At 36.6% G+C, this 26,783-nt stretch overlaps 1 protein-coding gene across 7 annotated transcripts in view; it reads left to right on the top strand.

The window, feature by feature from the left end:
• The window catches only part of LOC129754032 (mannosyl-oligosaccharide alpha-1,2-mannosidase IA), a 67,622-nt gene that overhangs the window by 30,429 nt on the left and 10,410 nt on the right, over positions 1 to 26,783 (top strand). For 4 of the 7 annotated variants that reach the window (XM_055749896.1, XM_055749907.1, XM_055749900.1 and 1 more), the window contains exon 3: positions 26,162 to 26,560. In XM_055749896.1, the coding sequence (XP_055605871.1) occupies positions 26,162 to 26,560 (399 nt within the window). Of the gene's footprint in view, positions 1 to 3,522; positions 3,718 to 10,540; positions 11,519 to 26,161; positions 26,561 to 26,783 lie in introns of those variants that run through there. The other 3 variants (XM_055749919.1, XM_055749912.1, XM_055749926.1) reach the window with 3 other exon arrangements.

Genomic DNA, 26,783 nt, shown 5'->3' with positions numbered 1-26,783 from the left:
CTACAATAAGTCTGTGCGAAACAATATTTTTTTTATCGAAGACTAATAAATAAATAAAATAAATAAAATATTCAAATTCCAAAACTAAGGATTGAGAAATATGTACAAATAAAAGTTTGACAGCCATTCAAACTCGAATCAGCGTTGAGAATGGAAGAAAATTTCAATTCTGAAAATATCAATAAATTGATCTTTATCCCCCGTTGCAGTTTTATTTTATAATTATATTATATGTATTAAAAAAGTAAACCTTTGAGACTATGAACAAATTCAAAATTTAAAGTCGGATGCCTGTAGCCAAGAGTTGCCAAAAGTACACAAACTTTTAACAAAGTGTCAGTAACTTTTTTTTTCATTTTTGATTTAGAGTAAATCACCGTTGATAATTTTTATTATTTTGTTTTGAAACTTTAAAAGTAGGTAGGTATCGTGGAACTGATATTGCCAGTTAAAATAACTGTTTCTTTATTATTTATTTCGAATTTTCAATGTAGGCTCATATTATTACATATTTATACTGGTCAAACCATAGATTTTTTTCCAGTAATCTAAGCTTTAGCAAGCATTGATGGATAATTTACAATGTATTGAATTTAATTCTTTATTCAATTGGACGCATGATACTGAAGAGTAACATGTAAAATAATATGAGATTTTTAATTTTCGAGATTTTGAAAAATCTGAAGACTCGTTCGCTCGACGTCATGAATTTTAAAGTTCTAAATTTGTAATAAGATATGCAGCGTCAGGACCAAAATTTTTAAAATTGCAATATTTCGGCTACATTAACTTCAGTTAAATTTTGCTTCATACTACTGAATTCGTGAAAGGATTAGCTAAAACTGGGAAAATGTCACAAAAACCTTAGTAATTTTTTAGTATTTTTCTATGTTTCTATGTTAATATGTTGAAATCATTCACTTTAAAATAATCCAAAGTATTCATTTAAGCTTGATAAATTTAAATTTTCTTGAAACGATATTTGTCAACGTATGAAAATTGATATAAAATCGAACCATGTTAGATGAGATGGCGATCTGGAGGAGAATCCATGTACTTATTGGTAATCAGAAACAGATTTAAAAGACATGTTTAGGAGTTAGAAAAAAAACCCTTATAATTTTAACATTGTTTATGTGAAACTCATGTTCATTGATCATTCATATATTTTGGTTTTTTTTTTTTTGTATTGAAAACAATAAACAATAAATCTTTAATGTGGCACTTTCAAACTTTGAAAATTTGAAGTTTTTGACTCTTCCGACTAAAAGGGTTGCCGACCACTGCTCTAGTTTAATCAGATGAATGTCAAAGTGTTTTATCATTAAAAAAAACATTACACCGGCTTAGCTGATTTTGGCTTTACAGACTAAATAAACATGAAAAATTTTAAATTATTATTTGACACTCAGTACCAAGGTAGGAATCGAACTTATGCCGCAGATGGTCCATGCCGTTAACGTCTCACCACGCTGCCCGATCGGCCACCGAAACGAGTATTTTTAACAATCGAAATTCTTCAGAGCTCCGTATTAGATAGAATTGCATGGGGTGACTACACACATCTAGCATTGGCTGATACACATGGTACAGCTCCTCCGAAATCCAAGTACCGGCACGAAAAACAAAACTGCAATCAAGCAAGTTTCTTTCAACGCCCTAAAAACTTTTCGATTGATAAGTTATTTTGCATTGATTTACTATGGCACCTTTCGGTTTTTAAAGTGGCATAGGGTTTTCATACAATAAATAATCCCGTTATGTCAATACTTGGTTGTGTAACAAATTTGAACAACTTTTTGAGGTTTCAAAACTTTTCACTTTTTGTGTGACGTGGTGTGGGACGTTTTAAGAACGATTATCACAGGTTTACAAAATGTGGGATTTTTCGTGATGCTAAGGAATTCCAAAGCTGATTTTTACTAATTTGGAGTGCGGAATTAAAATAGGCGAACAGTTTTTTTCCTTACAGAGCAAATTTTTTAGATCAAGATCAACTGTTAAGAATAGGTACAAATCCGTTGAAGACTTGTGTATACAATTGGCAACACTGCAGAGTGATGATTTTTTTTAAAGTTGAAGGTTTTAAATCAAGAATCAACTTACTTGAATCCCGGAGTAATTTTTGCTTTAGAAAAAAACTCACAGAATCTTTTTTCTGGTTCTTTTTTCCCGTTCGATGTAATTTAGAAATATTGAAGAAAAAAATGAGAATAAAAGATATAGGAAATTTTAAAATAAAAAAATAAACATAGGAAAAAATATGGGAATGACCAAACACTCCTACAGTTCATCTCGATTTTTTTTTACCATTACTAAATGATTGATTGATTTCAACTTGGCTCATATATACAGTAAGTTTTTTACGGCTTTTTTACGCGGTTTTCGGGAATTAACGCGGTTTTCGCAATAAACGCGGTATTTGAGAGAAAATATTCAATAATATATAAGTCTTTTTCAAAGGAAAACACTCAAAATTTTTTTGAAGCTGGAAGATTCTAAGCCCTGAGACCTGAGATCTTAGACGAGAGACATGAGACTTAAGACCTGAGACCTGAGATGTGAGACCTGAGCCTGAGACCTGAGACCTGAGGCAAGAGACCTGAGGCAAGAGGCCTGATGCAAGAGACAAGAGACAAGAGACATGAGACCTGAGACTTGAGACATGAGACATGAGACATGAGTTATGAGACATGAGACATGAGGCATGAGACATGAGACCTGAGACCTGAGACCAGATCTGAGACCTGAGACCTGGGACTTGAGACATGAGACATGACAGATTTTTTTACGCGGTGTGTATTACCGTGTAAAAAACCTTACTGTACATTTTTGATTGGATATTTTCGCTAGCCGACTTCATGTTAAATACATACGTAAATGCAGAAGAGGACAATTTTCACAAAGAGCTTCACTCCAGGCCGGTCATCTGGGTTTCAGGGAAATGATCCACTTACTGAAATATAGCTCAAGAAGACCACTAAGAGGCCCCAATGTCTAAAATGATAGTTTTTCACAAGATTGTCACAAAGATTTTGTTTTTACACGCTCACATCGAATGGGATCCAGTTTGATTTTGATTGTTTACATCTTGTGGTGACCTTATAAATTAAAGGCCTTAATAAAACCATTTGTGAATCAAAAAAAATTTTTAGTGAGAATTTCTTAGCAGTATGCCAGCTAGCACAAGCTTCTTTCCGGCGTTTAGTTTCTCAATGCACCAGTAGCGCACTGCATACTTAGACTTGCTTTTCTCATTCCTCATCTACAAGCTACGCTCCACGCGCCTATCGTCGTTGTTCCCTTCGCCTTTTATTTAAGTAGTTGGTAGAGCTTAATTTATGATTGCTATGCTCAGCGAAACTTAACCATACAAAACATACCTCCAAGCCAGTCATCCATCCGTTGATCGGCTCTTTTTTTTTTGGCTTGGTTGGGGCAACTGGATCAGCTGGTTTCAATTCAGCTCCATTCAATTTCCCGGTCGGTCCGGTCCGGCAGTACCGTCTTCTTCGCTCAACAGAGACAAACGATTCTCCTCGGGACTCGACGAGACTGGCTAGACTAAGTCTCGACTTGATTCGAGTCAGTCTTCAGTCAGTCTTGAGTCGATCGCGTTCGGTGATGGGTGTTTCTGTCTAGTCGCGTTATCCTCAACAACAACGAAAGGCTCTTCGTCTCGACCGAACGGCACCGGTTGTAAGCCGTGAATTAAGAGTAATTTTTTTCTGTCGTCGTACCACTACTTACTTTTCCAGAACCGGTGAAGGTTGATTTGGTCCAGATAGCACAGGGGCGCGCGTGTGGATCAACATCAGAAAGTTCGATTTGGAAACCCAAAGTTATTCTACTTAGTTTTGGCTGAGCAGTGGCAGAATAAAAAAAAGTGCGCGTGCGATCGTGAAGGTTAGGACTACGGCTAATCGAAGACCATTCGGAAAAGAATTTTATTAGTTCGTTGATGTGAATTCGATAAAGTTCTTGACCGTGAAAGGTCCAGCCACAGCAATACTGGTTTCGTGTTTTCGTAGGGATTGGCATCTGTCCGACACGTGAATTGCTGCAGACACAACCGTGGATAACTGGTTTTTCTTTCTTGATAAAATGATACAACAAAAATCGAGTTGAGCTGATCGCGCGCCGGTCGGTGTGTCGTCGTTGTCTGGAAGCGATTCTTGGTTCTTGATCTGTGAAGGTCGTCCTCTTTGCATAAAGAGGCCTGTCTTCCATTGTTGCTGACTGCGAAGGGAAAATTGTGTGTGCTCAAAGTCAAAATAAGCCAAATCAAGAACAACAGTTAAGTTGTATTGAGAGAATCTACAATGTGTCGTTGATAAGACAATGGAAATCTTAATGGATCATTCTTAATTTAGAATTCCATTCATCGTCGGGGTCGCCGGTCCCTCATCGCGGCGGTGGTTTTGCAATCGTTGAAAGTGAAACCGTTTCCGTTGATTATGCTTATTTCTGCGTTATAGATTGTGGCTGTCTGGAAGGCAGTCTGTGCTTACAATCATTATTCAGAAGAAAAAAAAAAACGCGCCATTCAGGCCACCAAAAAGCACGACGAACAAAAGTGACGATAATAAACAACAATCTTCGAGAGCAGTGGCACTTATTCAACAAGCTTCTCGCGTTTGACTGGCCGTCCCTTCGTATGTATACCCACAAAGGAAGAGTCAGCACAGTCAAGTGAATAATCGCCGCGCGCCATTCTCGTGTTCTGAATTTGTTGACAACAAGCCGACAGCAGCAGCAGGAGGAGAACGACAATCGTCAATTCGTAAATAGTTGTTTGGGAGGAACGAGGAGCAGCGGCAGCATTTTTGCTATATTTATTGGCCTGGCCTCCATGCGAGCGATGCTTCGCTGTGAAGTGTCTTTTTCATACTAGAAACAAAACAATATCAAAAAACGTTCGGCCTGGTTCACTTAGTAATTAAAAAATCTCTCTGTTCTGTGAAACGCACAGCTCAATTCTGTTAACTGGATGAAGGAGGCAGAAAATACCGTTACTGTTCCTAAGCTGCAATCCTGTTTCCCATAAATGAAAAGATCGGTTCCTTGATGTACTTTCTCAACTATTTTCTTATGTTGAGTTTTGTTTCCGATTTCAAATCTCGGGACCACAAATTGTTCCTTGGCATAGCACTAATAGAAAGCCCCATGTCCATTGAAAAAAATAAGACACGGTAAGATCCTGTAAAAATATTAGGCGATGCTACACAATCACGGAGAAAAATATATGTCAACATCTAATCGATTTGAATAAATTTGAAATAAATTTTAAAGATACATCGTTTTGAAAACTTGCTCCCTTATCACGCTTTGAAGCGATTTGCTTCAACACCTACTAACCCAGTGAGACGCTTCCGCAAAAAGACCGGTTAGGTATTGTTTCGTTTGATTGACCGAATAATACCAAAGCCATTCGGGGAGACAAAACAGCGCGCGTGTTGCACCGATTTTTGTTCTTCTTCTTCTCCAGTTAGTTAGTTTGATACCGATTTTACTGCTGCTCAATCATGCAAATCGCTGTGAAAACCCGTGACAAACACCACTCTATCGAATTGAAGTTGCCCCTTGAGTCACTAGGCTAGGCCCCGATCTCGACTAGAAAGAGCGATTGCGGGAGTTCCCGTCCCGCGCAGCCTCTTCGAAGATCAGGTTCAATCGGTAGATTTGCATTCGCTGACCTTTTTCGAGCCATTCAACTATGTTCAAACGTTGGTTGGGGTTCGAACCGGACACTTTTTCCTGTGCTTTGAGTGTCCGACTTTTATATAGGCCTATAATTTGCAAATGTTGAATAACCGGACTCACTGTTAGGTATACTGGAATCAACATCTACAATCGGATTGACATAGGTTGTATAAAGCTGTAAAAAGGGATATTCGGCACGTTTCGCATCAATCGACTAGTGGCAACTTTTGAATAACCCTCGCGAAACTCGCCGAGGAAAGCTTACGTGATGGAGACGAAATATCTGATTTTGTGCTTTTTTTGTCAGTAGTATTTTCGTTCGTCAATTTCTGTGCTAAAAATACGTAAGGGTATATTGATTGCCAGTAGTTTGATTGGGTAACATTGCAATTAGTGACGTAACGATGTGGTAGTGTTGCATTTAAGATTTGCATCTTACTTTGATTCAAGTCTACTGAATGTTAAAACTTTTTTACACAATTCAGAGTTGGTTTTTTTAGGAAGAGGAATAAGCATAAATTTAAGTTTGACCTCACACAAGAAAAAAAAATTCAACACTTTTCGGTGAACTTCTTGTTTTTAGGGCAATTTTGAGACAAAAATCTAGTCTATTTGAGTTTTATTTTATACCAATTTATGAAATAGATTAGAAACGATAAAAATCCCAAATATTACAAAAATAACTTAAATGATAAACTGAAATGCAACTAAAACATCAAAAAGAAAAACAGAACAAAATGGCGAAATCAATAAAAATGACAAAAAAGTACACAGAAACAACAAAAGTGAAACAAAAGACTAAAATGACTAAGATAAGAGAAATAATATAAATTACAAAAATAACAAGAATGACAAATGTAAACAAAATACAAAAAAAAACGATAATAACTCCATTGACGAAAATGACAAAATGGCTTTAATAAAATAAATAAAAAAAAAACTTCAGTGATAAAATTGAAAAAAAAAACACAAAAACAACTATAAAATGACTGAAATGGCAATAGAGACTGATATAATAAAAAAGAGAAAAATGACAAACTGTAAAAAAATGGAAAAATGACTAAAAATACGAACATCAAATCATCAAATCTAATGTTCTGAATTCGTCTTGGTACATCGTCGTACCTGAAAATTATCAAATTTTGAAGGTGATGTAAAGTTTTATAGAAATATGAGAGTGAAAAAAACATAAGCCGTAAATACAATGAATTTTTCGAAATAGATACAACGGCTCACCGAAGGGACTTGAACTCGCGATTTCCGCTTCAGCACAACGGCGCGTTAACCAGTAACACCAGGGTTGCCAATGTGCCTGATTTTTGGTTTCCCAGCCTGATAACCTGATAAGCCTCCGTTTTCCCTAATTTTCGGAAATACAGAATCTTTCATAATTGTATAGAGATTGGAAGCACGCGCTCTGTCATTTTGACTTTGAACTTCCATAACTTTTTTTTTGATGATATTTTTTTATCACATTTTCTGCGTAAGATAGATCAACTATCACACTATCATATCACGAAATTTGAGCTTTCTACAGATCGTATAACCAGAGATACAGTAATTCTACAAAAATCGGACTTTTTGGACTTTTACCATTCAAACTGCAATATCTCAGAAACTACGCAACGTTTTATTGAAATTTTGCAGAGGGATTGTTGAAATATAAAGTTAACATGTCTGAAGTTTTTGAAAAGTTCTATCAATGAAATCAAAAGTTACGCGATGTACAATATTTCAGGCATCAACCTTAAAATGCGATTTTTATAGAATTTTGGAAGAATTTTTCCATAGGAAAATCATATTTTATGTTCAACAACCAGTAAATCTGTTTCAATCAAAAACTTAAAACAATTTTTTTAGATTCTGATTTCAAAACACAAATGGATCATTTATTCATGTGTTTCTTTTCTTCATTGCTTCTGTCAGACATTATTTGACTGATTTTTGGATGGAAAAGATATTGTTCTCATGAATCGTCCAAAATTCTATAGAAATCGCATTTACAGGTTCATGTCTGAAATATTGTACATCGCGTAACTTTTGATCTCATCGATAGAACTTTTCAAAAACTATAGACATGTTAACTTTATATTTCAACAATCACTCTGCAAAATTTCAACATAAAAAAAAACGTTGCGTAGTTGCAAATATTGCAGTTTGAATGGTAAAAGTCCAAAATTTCCGATTTTCGTAGAATTACACACAATCTATAGAAAGCTCAAATTTAGTGATATAATAGTGTGATAGTTAATCTATCTTACGCAGAAATATTGCTCAAAACCTACCATCAGAGTAAAAAGTTATGTAAGTTCAAAGTCAAAGTGACAGTGCGCGTGCTTTTAATTTCTACACAATTATGAACGGTACTGTAAGTCTGATTCTAGATTTTTGTGAATATAATAGAAAATGAGTAGGAACGGAACTTCTTTGAAGACCTTAGTGGAGGTCACAATGTAGATTGATGACCAAAAAAAGGACCTCATTTGGACCGAAATTTCCGTTAAACCATGAATCCTGATTTTGATTTCTCATGTCCCTGAATTTTGAAAAAAAAAACATGCTGGCAACTCTTCTCGTATGTTTTCTTTGCCCTCTATTGATCTCTCTCTGTTGTTCGACTCGAGAACCGAGGTCGATTGTTTCGGGCCGCTATTTACGACGGCAAATGAAGAATCAATCGGTGCTGCTAAAGGCTCTGAGTAGACCAGTTATACAGGGAGGTGTTCCTCTGTTGAAACCAAATCTAATCTAATACAGCTTGGTTACACCTCCCTGTAAAACTATTCTGCTCGGAACATTGAGCAGCACTGATTGCTTCTTTATTTGACCGTAAGTACCGGCAAGCCCGAAACAATCGCCCATGTGCGCGATCGGCTTAAATCCCGAGTCGATGGGTGGTTGATAGATAAACAACAGAGAGAGATTAATAGAGGGCGGGTAAAGAACACATGCGAGATATATATAGAGTGTATCGATGGAAGATCCAACAGTCGACCGAGGAGCATGAAAAGTGGTGTTACTGGCCAACGCGCCTTTATACTGAAGCGGAAATTGCGGGTTCAAGTACTGTCAAGGAATCATGATATTTACGGTTTTATGTTCTTGTTTTCCATTCTTTGATATCTCATGTTTCTCTTAACCCTTTCCTTCCCATGGTAGCACAGGTGATCCACAGCTTCGCATAGCTCGCATTTGAACTGGGTGCTTTGGATCAACACCATTTTCTCTTCGAATGTGCAAGTATGAACGAAGAATCATTGCACAAAATTTGAAGAAAATCGATTCACTAGTTTTTGCTCGGCAGATCAAAAGCTGCGCAAAAGTTGGATTTTTTTAAAATTTAAATCAAGTCGTCCTTTGATGTTCAATAACTTCACAAGTTTTCATAATTATCCTCAAATAAAAATATTGACGTGCAGAAAATTGCTTGTACAAGCAAAATCAAATGATGGTTTGCTTAGATTTCCACTAAAACATATAAATTTTCGAATTAGTAAAGTGGATCACTGGTGATACACTGGGAACAAAAGGTACTTTTCATCTTGCTAAGTTTTTTATCAATACTCATGAAAATCATTCCGTCAAAAGTTTTTTCTCTTCAGGATAGGTATTTCATCTACTGAAATGACCACATGTCTCAAAATATTTGCAAAAGCTCGTGATTTGTTTCTCTGGCGAAAAGTGTCATGGCGGCCATTGTTCAAGGCAAAACTGAATATATCAAAAATTTCAATAGTCTGACTTTTGAGGGCTGGATATACCCAAGAAATATTTCTCAAAATGGGATTGTTTTATTTTGTGATCAAAAAGGTGATGAAATTCCCTGTATTTTGGCCGTTATTTCTTATTTTTCATTTGCACCCTCTGTGTTGTTATCTTCCCAATGGAGCATATGTGATCCACCTCAAAACCCAAATTTATCAACTGAATCATAAAAGTAGACTAAAATAAAGCATCTTTTGTTCTAGAACTTTAGTTGTTAATCAATATTTCTATTTTTAAAACGTGAAAAACCTCGTGGGAAGGAAAGGGTTGAACTTTTCATCACCTTCAAATTAAAAAAAAAGTACAAAAAACCAAAAACGGCTAAATCGACTTAAATAACAGAAATGACAAATAGTCAAAATTGACGAAATGCAAAAAAAATAAAATTAAAAAATGACAAAAATTATATAGATATGAATGGCAGAAATGGCTCAAAAGATAAACATGAAAGAAATCACTAAAGATACACAATATAAAAAAATTGTTAAAATTTACAAAAAAAATCAGAAATGATAAAGATAACAACAATGACAAAAATAACAATAAACTGACGAAAATCTTAAAAAATAAATAAATAAACAAATAAAAACAGACCTTATTGAATATTGGAATTATTGGGATCTTCTGTCAGGCCCAGGAACAATTTCAGCCTCACATCCACCCTAATGTACATAGAACACTCGAACATACACAGTAAACGAAAATTACCGAGTTCGGTAATTTTTTTACCGAAATCCTAACATGTGTAAATCGTTAAACTGTTCGGTAATTTTTTCGGTAAAAAATAAACGAACATCGGTAAATGAAGAATCGATTTACCGATGTTCGTTTATTTTTTAACCGAAAAAATTACCTAACAGTTTAACTATTTACACATGTTAGGATTTCGGTAAAAAAATTACCGAACTCGGTAATTTCCGTTTACTGTGTAGAATCAATTATTCGAACCCTTTTTATGTATGAACTTGAGTTCAGTGTAAGCGAACGCTTGCGATATCTCGTATCCGTTAAAAGTTTTTAATTGATACATTTAAATCAGATTTCATCAGGAAACATTTCAGAAAACAATAAAAAAAGCTTAATCGAGCCATAAATTATCGCTGCCAAACTCGAGGTCATGGTTGAATAAAACTTAAGCGCGTTCTCAAATATTTGGGGACAATGAAGTTAAACAAAATGTCACGCTGTCGGCTTTTGTCAACAGAACACAACACAACAGTTCCTCCTCCGAAAGCGCATCAACAGATCGTTAAACAGCACCGAGTTATTCCGTTCGATAAAAGCTTGCTCAAACAAAAGCTTCGTTTTTTATATCCTCAGTTGTGTACAGCTCATTAAATTCAAAAATAAATCTCCACAGCCAAAATTGAACAAGAGAAAAAATAACCGGAAAAAGAGTGACCGCAGCTAATGATGATTTGATGGTTGAAGAATGAATGAAAAGTTTTCCGGAAACTGAACACTAAGTTGCTGCGGTGTCAGAAGCGATCAGTGAATATCCCATACGCAGATCGGAATCCGCAGGGCCGTGTGCAGTGCTTGTAGTGAACAACCGAAAAAAAGGTTTACGCACCACTGAGAAATGGCGCCGGCCTTGAGTGGGGTCGCGACTGCCGTGTTTGTGGTGGCCGTAACCGGTGTAACGCTGGTGGTTCACAAACATGGTTCCGCCGAAGATCGTCGCACCGATCGGTTCCGGACCTACGAAGATTTCAACCGGTTCAATCGATTTGCGATGGCCGGCGGCAACCCAGGTGATAATCTGATCTTCGACGGTGCCGATCTGAACGATCTCGAAGTGGATCCGGAGAAAACGTTCTACAGCTTCAACCGGCGATCCACGTTCGACGTGGAATACGATGCGTACTACCCGGACGAAGAGGACATCCAGCGTAGTGAGTACTTCCGGAATGCCAGTTACATACCGAAGTACTTCAACGCAAGCGGATGGTTGAAGATTGGAGCAACAGGAGCAGGGCTCAGCGCTAACTCGAATGTGGCGGCGTCCGATACCGGCATCGATCATGAAAAACGCGAGAAAGTGAAGGAGGTATGTTTCAACTTCGATCGAGGTTCGATCGTGGTCATTTGATATGGGGAAAGCAAAAGTTACACCATGTGATTGATTCACTAGCCTTGATTGAGGCTTTTTATTTAAATGCAATAATCACACAGGAACTAACCTTAGCTTGATCGTGCTTTTGAAGTTAGAAGGTTGTCTCTATTTTATTTTGTTATTTTTTTTCTTTTTGCTTAATGAAGGCCGGCTTAGTTGAACAACGAAGCGTTAGAGCGTGACGCATACCGCATACATAGCTGTTGCCAGCAGTACCATTGAAGTTGGGAGGTCTTCGATCGAAGTGAGATTTTTTTAGGCATGCAAGAGCGAGCGAAGTCTATCTGCTTTTATGGCTCCGCACCGGTTCCCTAGCAGAAGAGTTGTCTGTCTTTCATATTTATGTTCGTAAAAGTGGGGAAGTAGTGTTATGACCTGAAAGACGGAAACGTTTTCACTATTTATTTGGGAGAGCGTGACCGGAATTTGAAAGATATTTTTAGCACAGGGCTTGTTGACTTTTTTGATTTTTTGTTTTCGACATTGGGCAAGAAGTTCAAGAAAGTTCGTTGTCTTAAGTTCTTGTCGGGAATCAATCATTTTTAATATACTTACATAAACATATCTACATATGTTCCTTTTGAGTCATTCTATCTGTCAAAAAAAAAAAATTAAAACTTCAAGGTTTATTATCAGTTCTTAATTTCTTTAAAAATCTTGTTCCATTAATTTTATAACTGGAATGCCTTTAAAAAATATCATAATGAAATTTATCATTACTGAAAATCAACAAATCATACAAATTTGGCTAACAAAAATTAAAAAAAGTGACAAAAATGACGAAAATCACAAACATTATAAAAATGGTACAGGTGACAAAAATGACAAAAATTACAATAATGACAAAAACAAACAAAATTACATAAATGCCACAAATAAAAAAATAAAAAAAAGACAAAAATTAAAGAATGGCGAAATTAACAAAAATTTAGTACATGGTAAAAAAGAAAAAAAACGACTATTCGTTATTTATTTCTGATCAACGGATCACATATTGATTCGAACGATGACTCAAAGTTAAATTAAAAACAACACATTTAGGTAAGTCTAACTACGGAGCTCAGAATGCCTTTATCACTTTTCTCCGGAAAACATTCCTCGAAACTTGGAAGATGAACAGATTAGGAGTCAGCAAAACAGGCATAAAACTTAAAAAAAGCGGCTGGTATCCCGTCCGGTCTCGCAGAAAAGGAATTCTTGAGCTTCGCTGCTGCTTTAGAGATGACTGTATCGTCGATTTCAATACCGTTTATTGAAAAGCCCAATCCATTGAGCGATTGGGTGAAAAATCAAAAGTGACATTCTGACATAATGACAAAAATGACACAAATGAGAAAAAAATGACAAAAGGGACAAAAAAGGCAAAAATGACCAAAATAAAAAAAAAGATCACATAAAAAAAATGACAATAATGAGATCAAATAGAAAAAATTACGAAAATGATAAAAAGATAAAAAAATCAAAATAACAACAAGGAGAAAGATGACAAAAATGACGACAGTCACAAAAAAGTTGAATAATGACATAAATGAGAAAAGAATGACAAAAAAGCAAAAAAAATAAAAAAATGCTAAAATTGACAAAAATGACAAAAATTAAAAAAAATACCAAATTTACAAAAGTGGAAAAAAATGACAAAAAAAGATAAAAATTACAAAATCGACAAAAATGATAAAAATAACAAAAATGACAAAAATTACCAAAATAACAATAATGACGAAAATGACAAGTTAAATGACAATGTTATTTTTTTTGGCATGAATGAGAAAAGAATGACAAATTGACAAAAATGACAAAAATTAAAAAAAAAAAAATACAAAAATTACAAAAGTGGAAAAAGAACAAAAAAGACAAAAATTACAAAATTGACAAAAAATGACAAAAATTAAAAAAAAAAAAACAAAAATGACAAAAATGCCGAAAAAAAAAAACAACAAGAAAAATGACAAATGAATGACGAAAATCACAAAAATGCCAGAATTGAAAGAATTACATAAATGTGAAAATAAAGACAAAAAAAGTTAAAAAGACTTAAAAGACAAAAATGGCAAAAAGACGAAAATGACGCAAATGACAAAAATGGCGAAAATGTTAAAAAAAGACAAAAATGGCATAAATGACAAACATAACAGAAATGATCAAAAGGACAAAAAAAAACGAAATTGACAAAAGGGGCAAAAATGACAAAAATCTCATTAGAGACAAAAATGGCCCAAAAATGATCGATTAAAAAAATGACAACAAAACGAAAGATGAAAAAAATGCCAAAAGTGAAATAATGAAAAAAATTCATAAATGACAAAAATGACTGAATTTTTTAAAAAGACAAAAATGATATAGAAAGGACAAAAATGACAAAAATAGAATAAAAGATCGAATAGTAAAATTGACAAAAAGAAAAGAATTAAAAATCAAATAGTAAAAAGACAAAAATAACCAAAATAACAAAATCAAATATGAGATAAGAAAATAAAAATGACAAAATTGACCACATGGACAAAAATCGCAAAAATCACGAGAATCACAAAAATGACCAAAAACGTTAAATGACAAAAAATCCAAGAATTACAAAGATGATAAGAATGACAAAAATTACAATTTTTTTAAATGGTAAAATTGACAAAAAATGAAAAATTTCTCGAAAATGACAAAAATTAAAGAAAAGATCAAATAGAAAAGTTGACGGAAATGACAAAAAAAGATTACATGACAAAATAACCAAAATAACAACAAGAAGAAAAATGAAAAATTGCTAAAAGTAAAATAATGACAAAAATGACATAATCACGAAATAACAAAAATTTTAAAAAAGACCAAAAATGACAAACAAGATAAAAAAAAAGGCAAAAATTACAAAAACAACAAAATTTATTTAAAAAAAACAGTAAAATTGACAAAAAATAACCAAACTGCCAAAAAAGGCATAAGAAGAAAAAAAATGACAAAAGTGGCCAAATTGACCGAATTGAACAAAAATGTCGGGTTTCAAAATTCGGATTTTATTTTTTTATACATCTTTTGCCACTCCAATGATGAACATCTATTTCCTTGGTTGGGATCTGGTAAAAGAGTGATAAAAGTGTTCAGTACATACATTGCATTTTGCAATTGGAATTTATCTTCCAATCTGCAGCATATTCGGACATCTTTTTAGCCGAAACTTCGTGCAAATGTTATGTGTGGTATATTCTTGGAATTGGAATTTTTATAAGTGCATTCAGCGAAGCAAACAATATCTGTACACTGAACCCAAATTCACTCTTAAAATACACATGATTTTTCACTTAAAAACAAGGATCCAGTGATTTTCTTCCATTCAAGTGCGACATATACATTTCACTTGGCAGTCACTTAAATTTCAAGTGAATTCATCCACACTCACTTCAGTCGTCACTTGAATTTGAAGTGAGGCAAAATATTCACTTCCCCATCACTTGAATTTCAAGTGATTGTCAGGTTGTAATTGTGTTTATTTTCAGAGTTCAAAATGGCAAATTCTAAAGAGCAGCGTTTAAAGCTTATGCTGGATTTGGATTTTCCCAATTCTTTAATAGGCGATTTTGGTGGTAGTTTGTGTTAAACGTGATGTAAGAAAAAGTTATTTAAAGGTGTTATCATATTTCAGCTTGTGGGTTGAACGGGACAGATTTTTTAGTTTGCAGCAGGGAAGATTTAGAACTCGCACTATCCGCAGTAACCGATCTGCCTTGGGATAACGATGGAATTTTCCTTTCGCCATAAATTTATGGCGAAAGCGTAATGTAAGTATTTGAAATCGTAGTGCTGTTCAATAAATGTTCTTTTATTTAAAAACGCGAGAGATAATTAACTAAAAACATACTTAGAAACTCAGATAAATTTCATTCGAACGTCATAGTGTAATTCACTTGACCGGTCACTTAAGTGAATTCACTTGACCCATCACTTAAAATTCAAATGAAATTACGTATGGCGAGAATTTACTACAGATGTCACTTATTTTTTAAGTGAAAATTATTTTGGGTGTACATCATCAAACTTTCGAAACAGTTCATAATGGAATCTGTCACCGATGCTCAAGTCCAAGGGCGAGCAGATCGAGTTATTGTTTTTTCATGTATAAGGTCCAGCTGTAGCACCCCTTGATTATATCCAAATTAGAACTAATCGATTCTGATTTACGCTTATTTGTTAGGATGATTGGTCTATTTTTCATTCGGACTGCTTTGAAATCAATCAACATTCGCTCGTATGTTGTTCTGATTTGCAACACCATAATTGGAATGGAGAAAATAATCAATCTTCATAACTGTCAAATAACCATGACAAATAATTTTGATTTGTTTAGCAAATAAACATGTTTTTTTTTTGTTTAAATCGATTAACTATTCGATGACATTCTAAGTACCGCTTGCAAGTCTAATGGAGGAACGAGTGTCGCCTGAAAATCGAACTCAACAAAAAACATTTCGACCACCAATGTCAATCACACCATCAGCTAGATTTAATTGATTTTTTGCACCTTAGACTCTAAAACTGCACAACAGCTGCTGCTTCTAACCGGCAAAAACTCCATTCGGAGAACGTTGACCGTTTTTTTATGTGCATTATTTTCTGCTTTGCATCAGCATCATACTCAGTTCGTTATCTTCGTTCGCCACCAAACGGAATAGGAGAATAGTTCAGTCAGAGTACAAGGTAAATACATATACGAATGGAAGTGAATGAACCCAACCACTTGTGACTAGTTCAACAATTTTTCACCGTTTTGAGCCCACTTTGGGACGTTTTATGATTTTTACTGCATCCGCTGCTGCACACAAATATGAGCGAGTAGATTGGATTGGAATCGGACTGGTTTTTCGAGCTTCAGCAGAATACTCCAGATCGTCGTAGAAGTTGAACTGCTAAGATATTCAACATTACCTGTTAAAGAGAATTAATTTTAACTTATTTCAAATTGTTTGAAAACACTAGTTCACAAATTAGTTCACTCTTACATGTGTTGTGAGTCTAATTGGTTGAAAAATTCTACTGAATCAAAGCTCAAAGATTCAAATTAGTTCACTTTTGTAGTACATCAACCATTTGTGGACTGACACTCTGCGGTTGATATCGATTTGCTGATTCAGAACAAAATTCACAAGCCGCTTCAAAAGTGCGAAAGGAGTTGTTTGGTTTTTTCCGATGTAGGCAAAACAAAAATCGCTCTGCTAAGTTAGCGTCGCCGAATATTATGGTCGGTGACTAACCTTTAAGGCTCTCTATTCTCCATTCCATTCGATCCACATCCCCATCGTACGCTTTTGTGCGGTTTTGCTAATTGGTTGCGCGCGGACCGACGAGCGAGCTTACAAGTGCAAGCTAAACAATTTTAGTGACGGCCGGTTGAATCGATTGAGAGTGTCATGAACTCACTGAGGAACGGAAGGAAATCCTACAACTAAATGCTGTTTGAGGTTAGAGGTTTCAGATTTCCCGTGAAATTCCGGATTCATCGTCACGAAATGCCGTTGCTGCTCCGTTGTTGGTGGGAAAATTTTAGAAGATTTTTTTATATACAGGAAATAACTCAATGCTGGAAATTCACTCTGATATCTGTTGATTCCCATTCTAGCGCAGATATAATCGATTGCTATTAGTACGTATACTGTCAGTTTTTGAAAGCTATTGGTAATAGTAGTAATTTCATTCGGTTCAAAATGGTGAAACTAACCAAAATTCCTCATAAATGTCTACTCAGTACTTTCAAGGTTAGTGACCATTTGAAAATGTGCCTATGACAGAGTCGCCTTAAAACTGTTTGCAGATGATTTACCCAAGTAACATTTAAAGCTTTATAGCAGGCTACTAGACCAAGTTTAAGTTTCGTAAGAGGCTTAAAGAGCCGTACAAAATAATCGGTGTTACTTGGGTTAGTCTCCTATTGAACTGGTATAAATTTAGGACTTATCATGCATTCAGCAAACAGTAATTTGAAAAAAAAAATACTTTACTGATAAAACAATGAAAATTAGGTCAGGATCTTGAATCCCTTAAAACCAACAGAATGATAATTGTAAATCGCAAAATTGTGGTTCGCCCATATATTGCCCCATAATAAGACTCAAAATCTCTTATGCCGCTTTAGTATGGGAACCAAACTTTGCACGCTACGGCCCGGAAGAAATTAGTGAAGCTTCAAAGAATAGCAACGCTATCTATAGCTGGAGCCATGTGAAGCACATCGAACTAGGCTCTTAACGCACTACTAAATATTCTACCACTACATCAATTCATTGAATAAGAGGCAGAATGTGTTGACTGGTTGACGTGTCAGGTCATCCAGGGCAGGAGTTGATGTCAGGTCAACCAGGTCATAAGGCAGGTTAGCCTGCGTTTCCACCCGGATCGTCACTGATGGGTCAAAAATAGATAACATAACTGGCGCTGGGATGTTCGGACCTAGACTCAGAATCTCAATTCCTAGGGGAAACTGGCCAACAGTATTCAGAGACAGAAGTTCAAGCAACTCTAGAATGCACTTTAGTCTAGGGTTACCATACGTACTCTTTTAAGAGTACATGTACTCTTTTTCGATCAAGAAATGAGCGCACTCTTCTTTTTGTAAAATCTTGCGGAATGTACTCTTTTTTTGTTGGAAGACATTTTATCAGAGAAACGAACTTATTTCTTCCAGTTCTTAAGTTTGTGTTTTTATATGTACAAGAAGTCCGACAGAAATGGTATGGTATCGTACCAGGTTTCTCTACTTTGTTTTCAAACGATGATCTAAAACGGAAAGCATCACAAATCGATTAATAACTATATTTTTCGTTAGAAACAAGTTTGCTATTTCATCAGCAGTACTTCCCTATAAGTAAAATACAACAGCTTCGAATGTTTTACAACCGTTTCAAACAAAAGCTTCTACCAGGCGTCGAAATAAACTGTGCAGGCAATCAGCGCCTTTGAATATGCAAAAAGCCCAAACAGTTGGCAAAGAGCACAACAGCAATTTGAACTCTTTTTTTTTTTTTTTTTTTTAAGTTTTATTAACGACACTTTACCATCCTTATGGCATTCGTGTCGAGAAAAGAACTCTTTTTGAAATGCAACATTTCCTTATGTTTGCGATGTTTTTAGCTCTATCTCTTCAAATAATCCAACGACCCTTTGACTTTTAATTGAAAATCTGCAATAAAATAAGCAAAAACTAAAAACGGTAATTTATTATTTGTAAAAGTATTTTTTGAAAAATCATAATTACCAGGAAAGTCACATAACAAGCAACTAATTGTCACTATTTGAATGGCTTTATTTCCTGGTTTCTACCGTTTCTCCTAAATTTTTTGAAATATGATTTCAACGTACTCTTTTTGGCGTTGAAGGATATGGTAACCCTACTTTAGTCTGTTTGAAAAGAGAATACATGTATGTATGCAAATATCTACATGTTCTCTGACAGCCAGGCCACATTCACATGTTATTCCAAGCTAGTAAGCAAGTGTATTGTTGCATAAGCCATAAGGAAGAGCGTATTATCATTTTGGGTTCTAGGCGCCACTGCGGTATTCTAGGGAACGAAAAAACAGACCAGCTAGCTAGGAACGGATTGAAGAGACTGTTGATCGGACCTGAACCTTTCTACCGAATATCGAGTGCTTTGACGATAGAATTCAAGAACTTGGAAAGCTTATACCCCCCTCCCCCCATTCTCGGAAAGCACCACTATTGGTTCCAATTGGAGAATACCAGAGGAAGCAGCTCAATCGAAAAGATTCATTAAACCAAGCTCACGACTCTGAAAAAACATGTTGAAATTAAGTAAGCACGAGTTAAGTACCTCCACAAAACGATGACTGTAGGTTTCGGTGGCAATAGATGTATGTATGGGCAAAGTTTCATGATCGTTTCATACACATTTTGTAGATTAGCCCAGAAAACTGACCTATTCCAACATTTCAGCTCAATCGGCCCATTTAAGGGTGCCTCAGAAAGCTCAAAGTTTCGGTTTTTCGACCCTCAAAAATAACCAAAAAGGGAACTAAAGGAAATTCAAAAAATTGACACTTAAATTTTGATGCCAAATAACTTAAAAAACATCTGGTATTATCTCGAAAGATTTTTTTGTTTAAATATCGACTTTCTGGGAAACCAAGCATTTTTCGAAAATTCCCATAGAGTCGATTAAAAAAAACATTTTTTTTTAAGATATCACCAGATCTCGACGTTTCATGCATTTCAGTCATTTGACATCAAAATAAAAATTTCAGCAATCAACTATCATTCAATCCTCCGGGTTATTATTTACCACGATAGACCAACTACTTACTCGTCGCAGTGGGATCTCCCGTACCAAAAAAAAAAAAAATTAAAATCACTTAAATAAACATTATGTGACAGATCTCAACAAGACAAGAAAAAGTAACTATCAGGTCAAGAAAATCTACCGTGGAAGAAAAAAGTTGAAAATTGAAGAAGTTGTTTTTTTTTTGTTAGAAGACTTTGTACTTATTTTAAAGCTAAAATCAATTTTTTAATTCATAGCTTTTTTTGTCTCACGTCACGGTAGAATGTTTTGATTGATTGATTGATTTATTTATAGAGGCTTTAAATATTTAGTTCATTGTTGAGAATGTTTTGTTTTGGCTCTATAAAGAGACTTTTTCTTGTCTTGTCAAGATCTTCCGAGCCGTATATATGATATCTGTGTACATCACAAACCAAGTTTCATACATTTTTGTCCTGTCTCCTTTAGTAACAAGAAAAGATTGGTCATTTTTTGCATTCAGATTTATTTGTTTAATTCAATAGATGGTTTCGTTTATTTAACCTCCGATTGTAATTTGACACCCGTCTAGTGAAAGGGTTTGACTTGTAGGTGACGAAAAAAAGTGTCGCGAGATCGCTAGTACAAGCTACTAGTTTTAGTACCGCGAGAAATCAGTTGAGCTCCGATTTCAACTTGCGACCCCTCTAGTGAAAGGGTTTGACTTGTAGGTGACGAAAAAAAGTGTCGCGAGATCGCTAGTACAAGCTACTAGTGTTAGTACCGCGATAAATCAGTTTAGCTCCGATTTCAACTTGCGACCCCTCTAGTGAAAGGGTTTGACTTGTAGGTGACGAATAATAGTGTCGCGAGATCGCTAGTACAAGCTACTAGTGTTAGTACCGCGATAAATCAGTTAGCTCCGATTTCAACTTGCGACCCCTCTAGTGAAAGGGTTTGACTTGTAGGTGACGAATAATAGTTTTGCGAGATCGCTAGTACAAGCTACTAGTGTTAGTACCGCGATAAATCAGTTCAGCCCCGATTTCAACTTTCGACCGGTCAAGTGAAAGGGTTTGACTTATTGGCGACGAAAAAAAGTGTCGCGAGATCGCTAGTACAAGCTACTAGTTTTAGTACCGCGATAAATCAGTTGAGCTCCGATTTCAACTTGCGACCCCTCTAGTGAAAGGGTTTGACTTGTAGGTGACGAAAAAAAGTGTCGCGAGATCGCTAGTACAAGCTACTAGTGTAAGTACCTCGAGAAATCAGTTCAGCTCCGATTTCAACTTTCGACCGGTCAAGTGAAAGGGTTTGACTTATAGGCGATGAAAAAAAGTGTCGCGAGATCGCTAGTACAAGCTACTAGTGTTAGTACCGCGTGAAATCAGTTTAGCTTCGATTTCAACTTTCGACCGGTCAAGTGAAAGGATTTGACTTGTAGATGACGAAAAAAAGTGTCGCGAGATCGCTAGTACAAGCTACTGGTGTTAGTACCGCGAGAAATTTGTTTAGCTTCGATTTCAACTTTCGACCGGTCAAGTGAAAGAGTTTGACTTGCAGGTGACGAAAAAAAATGTCGCGAGATCGCTAGTACAAGCTACTAGTGTCAGTACCGCGATCAATCAGATAAGCTCCGAATTCAACTTGCGACCCATCTAGTGAAAGGGTTTTACTTGTAGGTGACAAAAACAAGACTCGCAAATTCGCTAGTACAAGCTACTTTTGTTAGCACCACGAGAAATCAGTTTAGCTCCGATTTCAACTTGCGACCCCTCTCGTGAAGGGATTTGACTTGTAGGGAAGACAACTAGTGTCGTGAATCCACTAGTACAAGCTACTAGAGTTAAAACCGACAGAAAATAGGTTAGCTAGATTTCAACTTGCGACCCAATTATTGAAAGGGAAGAAATTGATGAGAATTTATTTAAGCAGTTTCTTGATACAAGCTTGTACAACTAAGTACTAGTAGATTATTTCTACCAGTAATGACACAAGTAACTTGGCCAAGCGAACTCACGTTTCAAATTTTCGTCACCTAGAAGTCAAAGTCTTTCAGTCAAAGTGAAAGTTGAAATCGAAGCTAAACTAACTAGTTTAAACTAACTCCGATTACAACGAAAAACTTCTCGCGGTACTAACACTAGTAGCTTGTACTAGTGAACTCGCGGAACTATTTCTCGTCATTTACAAGTCAAACCCTTCCACTTGACCGGTCGAAAATTGAAATCGATGCTAAACTAATTTCTCGCGGTACTAACACCAGTAGCTTGTACTAGCGATCTCGCGACACTTTTTTTCGTCACCTACAAGTCAAACCCTTTCACTTGACCGGTCGAAAGTTGAAATCGAAGCTAAACTGATTTCTCGCGGTACTAACACTAGTAGCTTGTACTAGCGATCTCGCGACACTATTTTTCGTCACCTACAAGTCAAACCCTTTCACTAGAGGGGTCGCAAGTTGAAATCGGAGCTCAACTGATTTATCGCGGTACTAACACTAGTAGCTTGTACTAGCGATCTCGCGACACTATTTTTCGTCACCTACAAGTCAAACCCTTTCACTAGAAAGGTCGAAAGTTGAAATCGGAGCTCAACTGATTTCTCGCAGTACTAACACTAGTAGCTTGTACTAGCGATCTCGCGACACTATTTTTCGTCACCTACAAGTCAAACCCTTTCACTAGAGGGGTCGCAAGTTGAAATCGGAGCTCAACTGATTTATCGCGGTACTAACACTAGTAGCTTGTACTAGCGATCTCGCGACACTATTTTTCGTCACCTACAAGTCAAACCCTTTCACTTGACTGGTCGAAAGTTGAAATCGAAGCTAAACTGATTTCTCGCGGTACTAACACTAGTAGCTTGTACTAGCGATCTCGCGACACTATTTTTCGTCACCTACAAGTCAAACCCTTTCACTAGAGGGGTCGCAAGTTGAAATCGGAGCTAAACTGATTTCTCGAGGTACTAACACTAGTAGCTTGTACTAGCGATCTCGCGACACTATTTTTCGTCATCTACAAGTCAAACCCTTTCACTTGACCGGTCGAAAGTTGAAATCGAAGCAAAACTAATTTCTCGCGGTACTAACTCTAGTAGCTTGTACTAGCGATCTCGCGACACTTTTTTTCGTCACCTACATGTCAAACCCTTTCACTTGAAAGGTCGAAAGTTGAAATCGGAGCTCAACTGATTTCTCGCAGTACTAACTCTAGTAGCTTGTACTAGCGATCTCGCGACACTTTTTTTCGTCACCTACAAGTCAAACCCTTTCACTAGAGGGGTCGCAAGTCTTAATCGGAGCTAAACTGATTTCTCGCGGTACTTGTGCCGTTAATCATCACTAATTTGTTTTAACTATTACTAGTTACCAGCAGCACCCTCAAACATTGATTAATCACCGCGACGAGCGCCTTCTTTAGACGTTACGCCCGAGAATTTCAAAATTTACCACATATATATTTGACTATTTCAGTTAGCCTTTTCTGCTGATGTTATAATCGATTCAGTCGGTTTGCTTCAGTGTGAGCATTTTGAAATTTTTTCATCTATTGGTGGACCGTCGGAGACAAAATAACGTGTAGCGAGTTATCTTTATCGTCAATGGAAACAGATGAGAAGCAATCGCTTTCTCATATTTATCGCTAAGTGTAACACAAGGGATAAATCAGTTATCAGTATCAGATCAGTTGGATTTGCTTCCCTGACTGTATGTCGTGACTCAAGTGTTGTACCAATTGCAAAGAAAGAAATGACAAAACGAGCTATGTTTTTTACAACGTCAATAATAGCCTGTAATGTATAGCAGCCTCCCACAAAACATCAAAGATAAACCTAATATCGATAACTTCGAACAAATGACACTATACGCGAAGCTCACCTTCAATATATGAAATAATCCTAAATGGGATCTCGATAATGCGATGGAAATCTGATGCGTTATCAGACAGCAAAATCTGTTCAGTGATGGACAACATACACGCGGGAGTGAATAATGTAGTACAGAAAATGACTAAAATGTTCGCATGAGGTGCATGAGGGACCCAATTGGGTTTTTAGGATCATCAAAAAAAATAATTATATGTTTTTCTGCGCAGTTTTGAATAAACCAACTCTATGGAAAAGTTTTCTAAATATATTCTGAGGTCTGTCATTGGGGGATTTCTTAAAACCACAGGTTTGAGCCTTTTGAATCTCAATAAATATAATCAATTTTTTCATTGTTTTCAGGAAATAATTTTTAAAGTTAACGACCGTGTACCCAAGTTTATTAATCAGGATCTTGGGTACAATGAGTTGAATCATAGTTTATCCACGTTTACCCCCTAAGCCCTTATGTCCTTTTGACTCGAGTCCTTTAACTTTAATCCCCACCGGGAACTGCCTCAGGTATAAAGTCTGATCGAGGTCCATATTTCTATTGAGAACGCTTTCATTACGTGGTATGAAACCAAATGTAAACAAACAGTTTTTCTACAAAAAAAATTCAGAAACTAACAAAAACTAGTTCATTAAGAATATTTGTTGTCTGGACAACATATTCTAGATGTGAAATACAAATTTTAGAGTAGTTTTTTTTTAACTTGTGCAGCCGTTTTTTTGTGAATCCTTAAGTTGTTTCAAACCAGTGTTCCTGAATGCATGTTCCTGATTGCACTTCGCACGTGAACGCGCATGAACGTACAGCGATAGGGTTTTTTTTATTGATTGCTATTGGACTTATCCGATCATTGTTCGTTCTATTCATCGCTAAAATACAGATCACCTCGCATGATGCTTTCTGTCAAAACAGTACAGCACCATCATCAAATTGGAATCTCACCAAAGAGCGATGCATACGGCGAATCATGTTCGTCTAGGATTAGGAGTGAATGGTTCAGGCAGTGAGTGAGTGATACACTCAACCGATCATTAGCAAATATTATTTGATAACATAGCCAATTAATAAATTTATTTGATTTTACAGCGTGTTTTTACACCAGTAAGAATAAAATCCAATTGTAGTTGTGTTTGTGAGGGAAAGATGGTCACTTCCGCTGTGTTTTCAATTTCAAATAAGCTAGGCGGATACTGAGTGAGTGACATTCAGAATGGATCAGTTTGTATCTCACTCATCTCCGATATGCGATGTTTGCAAAACCGATGATTCTGAATGATGCGACTCGGTTGGCATTGCTGAGTGGAACGCTGATCGAGATTGCATACCAGTCGGGCGAAGCAGTTGCGAGAGGCGCCTTCCTATTATACTATCAGAATGTTTCAAATAAGAAACGTATCCTGAGTGTTTGTTTTGATTGATTTTCGGAACACTGTTTCAAACGACGTAATAAAAGTGCACGCGAGATTTGTGCTAGTGCGCTACACCGCAATACTCATTTATGATTTTTTTCTCAAGACGACTTAACGTCCGATCACAGCAAACACCCAGAACGCCGTAATTCGGATGTGGACCTAAACGACGAAAATTTCATCTTAATCCGACTCAAAAGACTCACTCACGATCTTCGTTGCGAAGAAGGTGTTCCTGACTGTTCCCGCAGCTACACTCGTAGAAATGGGCGGTACTCAGATACTCTGAGGAGGTGGAGCCCATAGTCTTTCCTCACCAACCACTTAGCCGAGGCGCATTTCTACCCTACTTCTCAAACTGTTCCCAACGAAGACATTGATATTTACCGAGTAGGATGATCTTCCGGCGACGGAAGTCGCCCTTCTTCGTTAGCGATTCAATCCCTGTCTGTGAAATACACTTTTTCCTACGGCATCCAGCTTCACAGGTAAACAAATAGCACTTCTCGAATACCCCGATGTGTCGATGGAGCTACCATACCAAGCACGTGACGTACACTCTAGATCAGCGGTCGGGGAACCGGGGTAAATTATCCCAAATGGGGTAAAAGTGAAATTCTTGGGGGGTAACAGTGAATATTTTGTGAGTGAAAAGTGTATATTTTCATTTTACAATTTTATGAATTTGTTATAAAGATGCTTAAAAAATTTGATTTCGTTGATTTACTCTTCGTCATGGGGTAATATCAGCTTAAATAAAAATGTTTTGGGGTAATGATTCAAAAAGTTCCCCGACCCCTGCTCTAGATCAACTTACTACACATAAGGTTGTATCCTCTGGATATTCCTTACTGAACCAAATGTGAACTCTGAATGCTACTGTTTAAGTCGCTCTTGGTTTTTTTACTTTCAAATTATTTCCGTTGGTACAAAGACCTGTGATTGCTGTGCTACAGCAATAGATTTGAAAACTTGTTTCATGTTAGTCAATGAATGGTTGACAAATAGACAGGACAACGAGATACTTATTTTTTTCCATTTTTTCCCTTCCACAGATGATGATCCACGCCTGGGATAACTACAAACTGTACGCCTGGGGCAAGAACGAGCTGAAACCCATTAGCAAACGGGGCCACTCGGGAAGCATCTTCGGGGCGTTCGACCTCGGTGCCACCATCGTCGATGGGCTGGATACACTGTACCTGATGGGGCTGCACAAGGAGTACGACGAGGGTCGCGACTGGGTCGAGCGGAAGTTCACCCTGGACAACGTGGGTATCGATCTGTCGGTGTTCGAAACCAACATCCGGTTCATCGGCGGATTTCTGACCTGCTACGCCTTCACCGGCGATCGGCTGTTCTTGGACAAGGCCAAATATGTTGCCGATAAGCTGCTGCCGGCATTCCAGACACCCACCGGAATCCCGTATGCACTCGTCAATGTTAACTCGGGGGTAAGTTCATGTTTCAAGCGCTCACTTTATTTCGAGTTTTTTCCAATATTTGAATAATCAAACTTTTTGTCAATTTTTCTACCTGAATATACCTAATAGATATCATAATCATTGAACTTTAAAATGGGATGGGATTCGAAGAGATTGATCATTCATGGATCCTTAGTTCAACAATTGGTCAAGCTTATGAGCATTTGTGCTGTCCTTGTAGAAGCAGGAGTTG

This window comes from Uranotaenia lowii, chromosome 1 (genome assembly GCF_029784155.1).
Source record: "Uranotaenia lowii strain MFRU-FL chromosome 1, ASM2978415v1, whole genome shotgun sequence".
NCBI classification, from domain to species: domain Eukaryota; kingdom Metazoa; phylum Arthropoda; class Insecta; order Diptera; family Culicidae; genus Uranotaenia; species Uranotaenia lowii.
The sequence above is the reverse complement of the archived record's forward strand: the minus strand, read 5'-3'. Positions and strand labels throughout refer to the sequence as shown.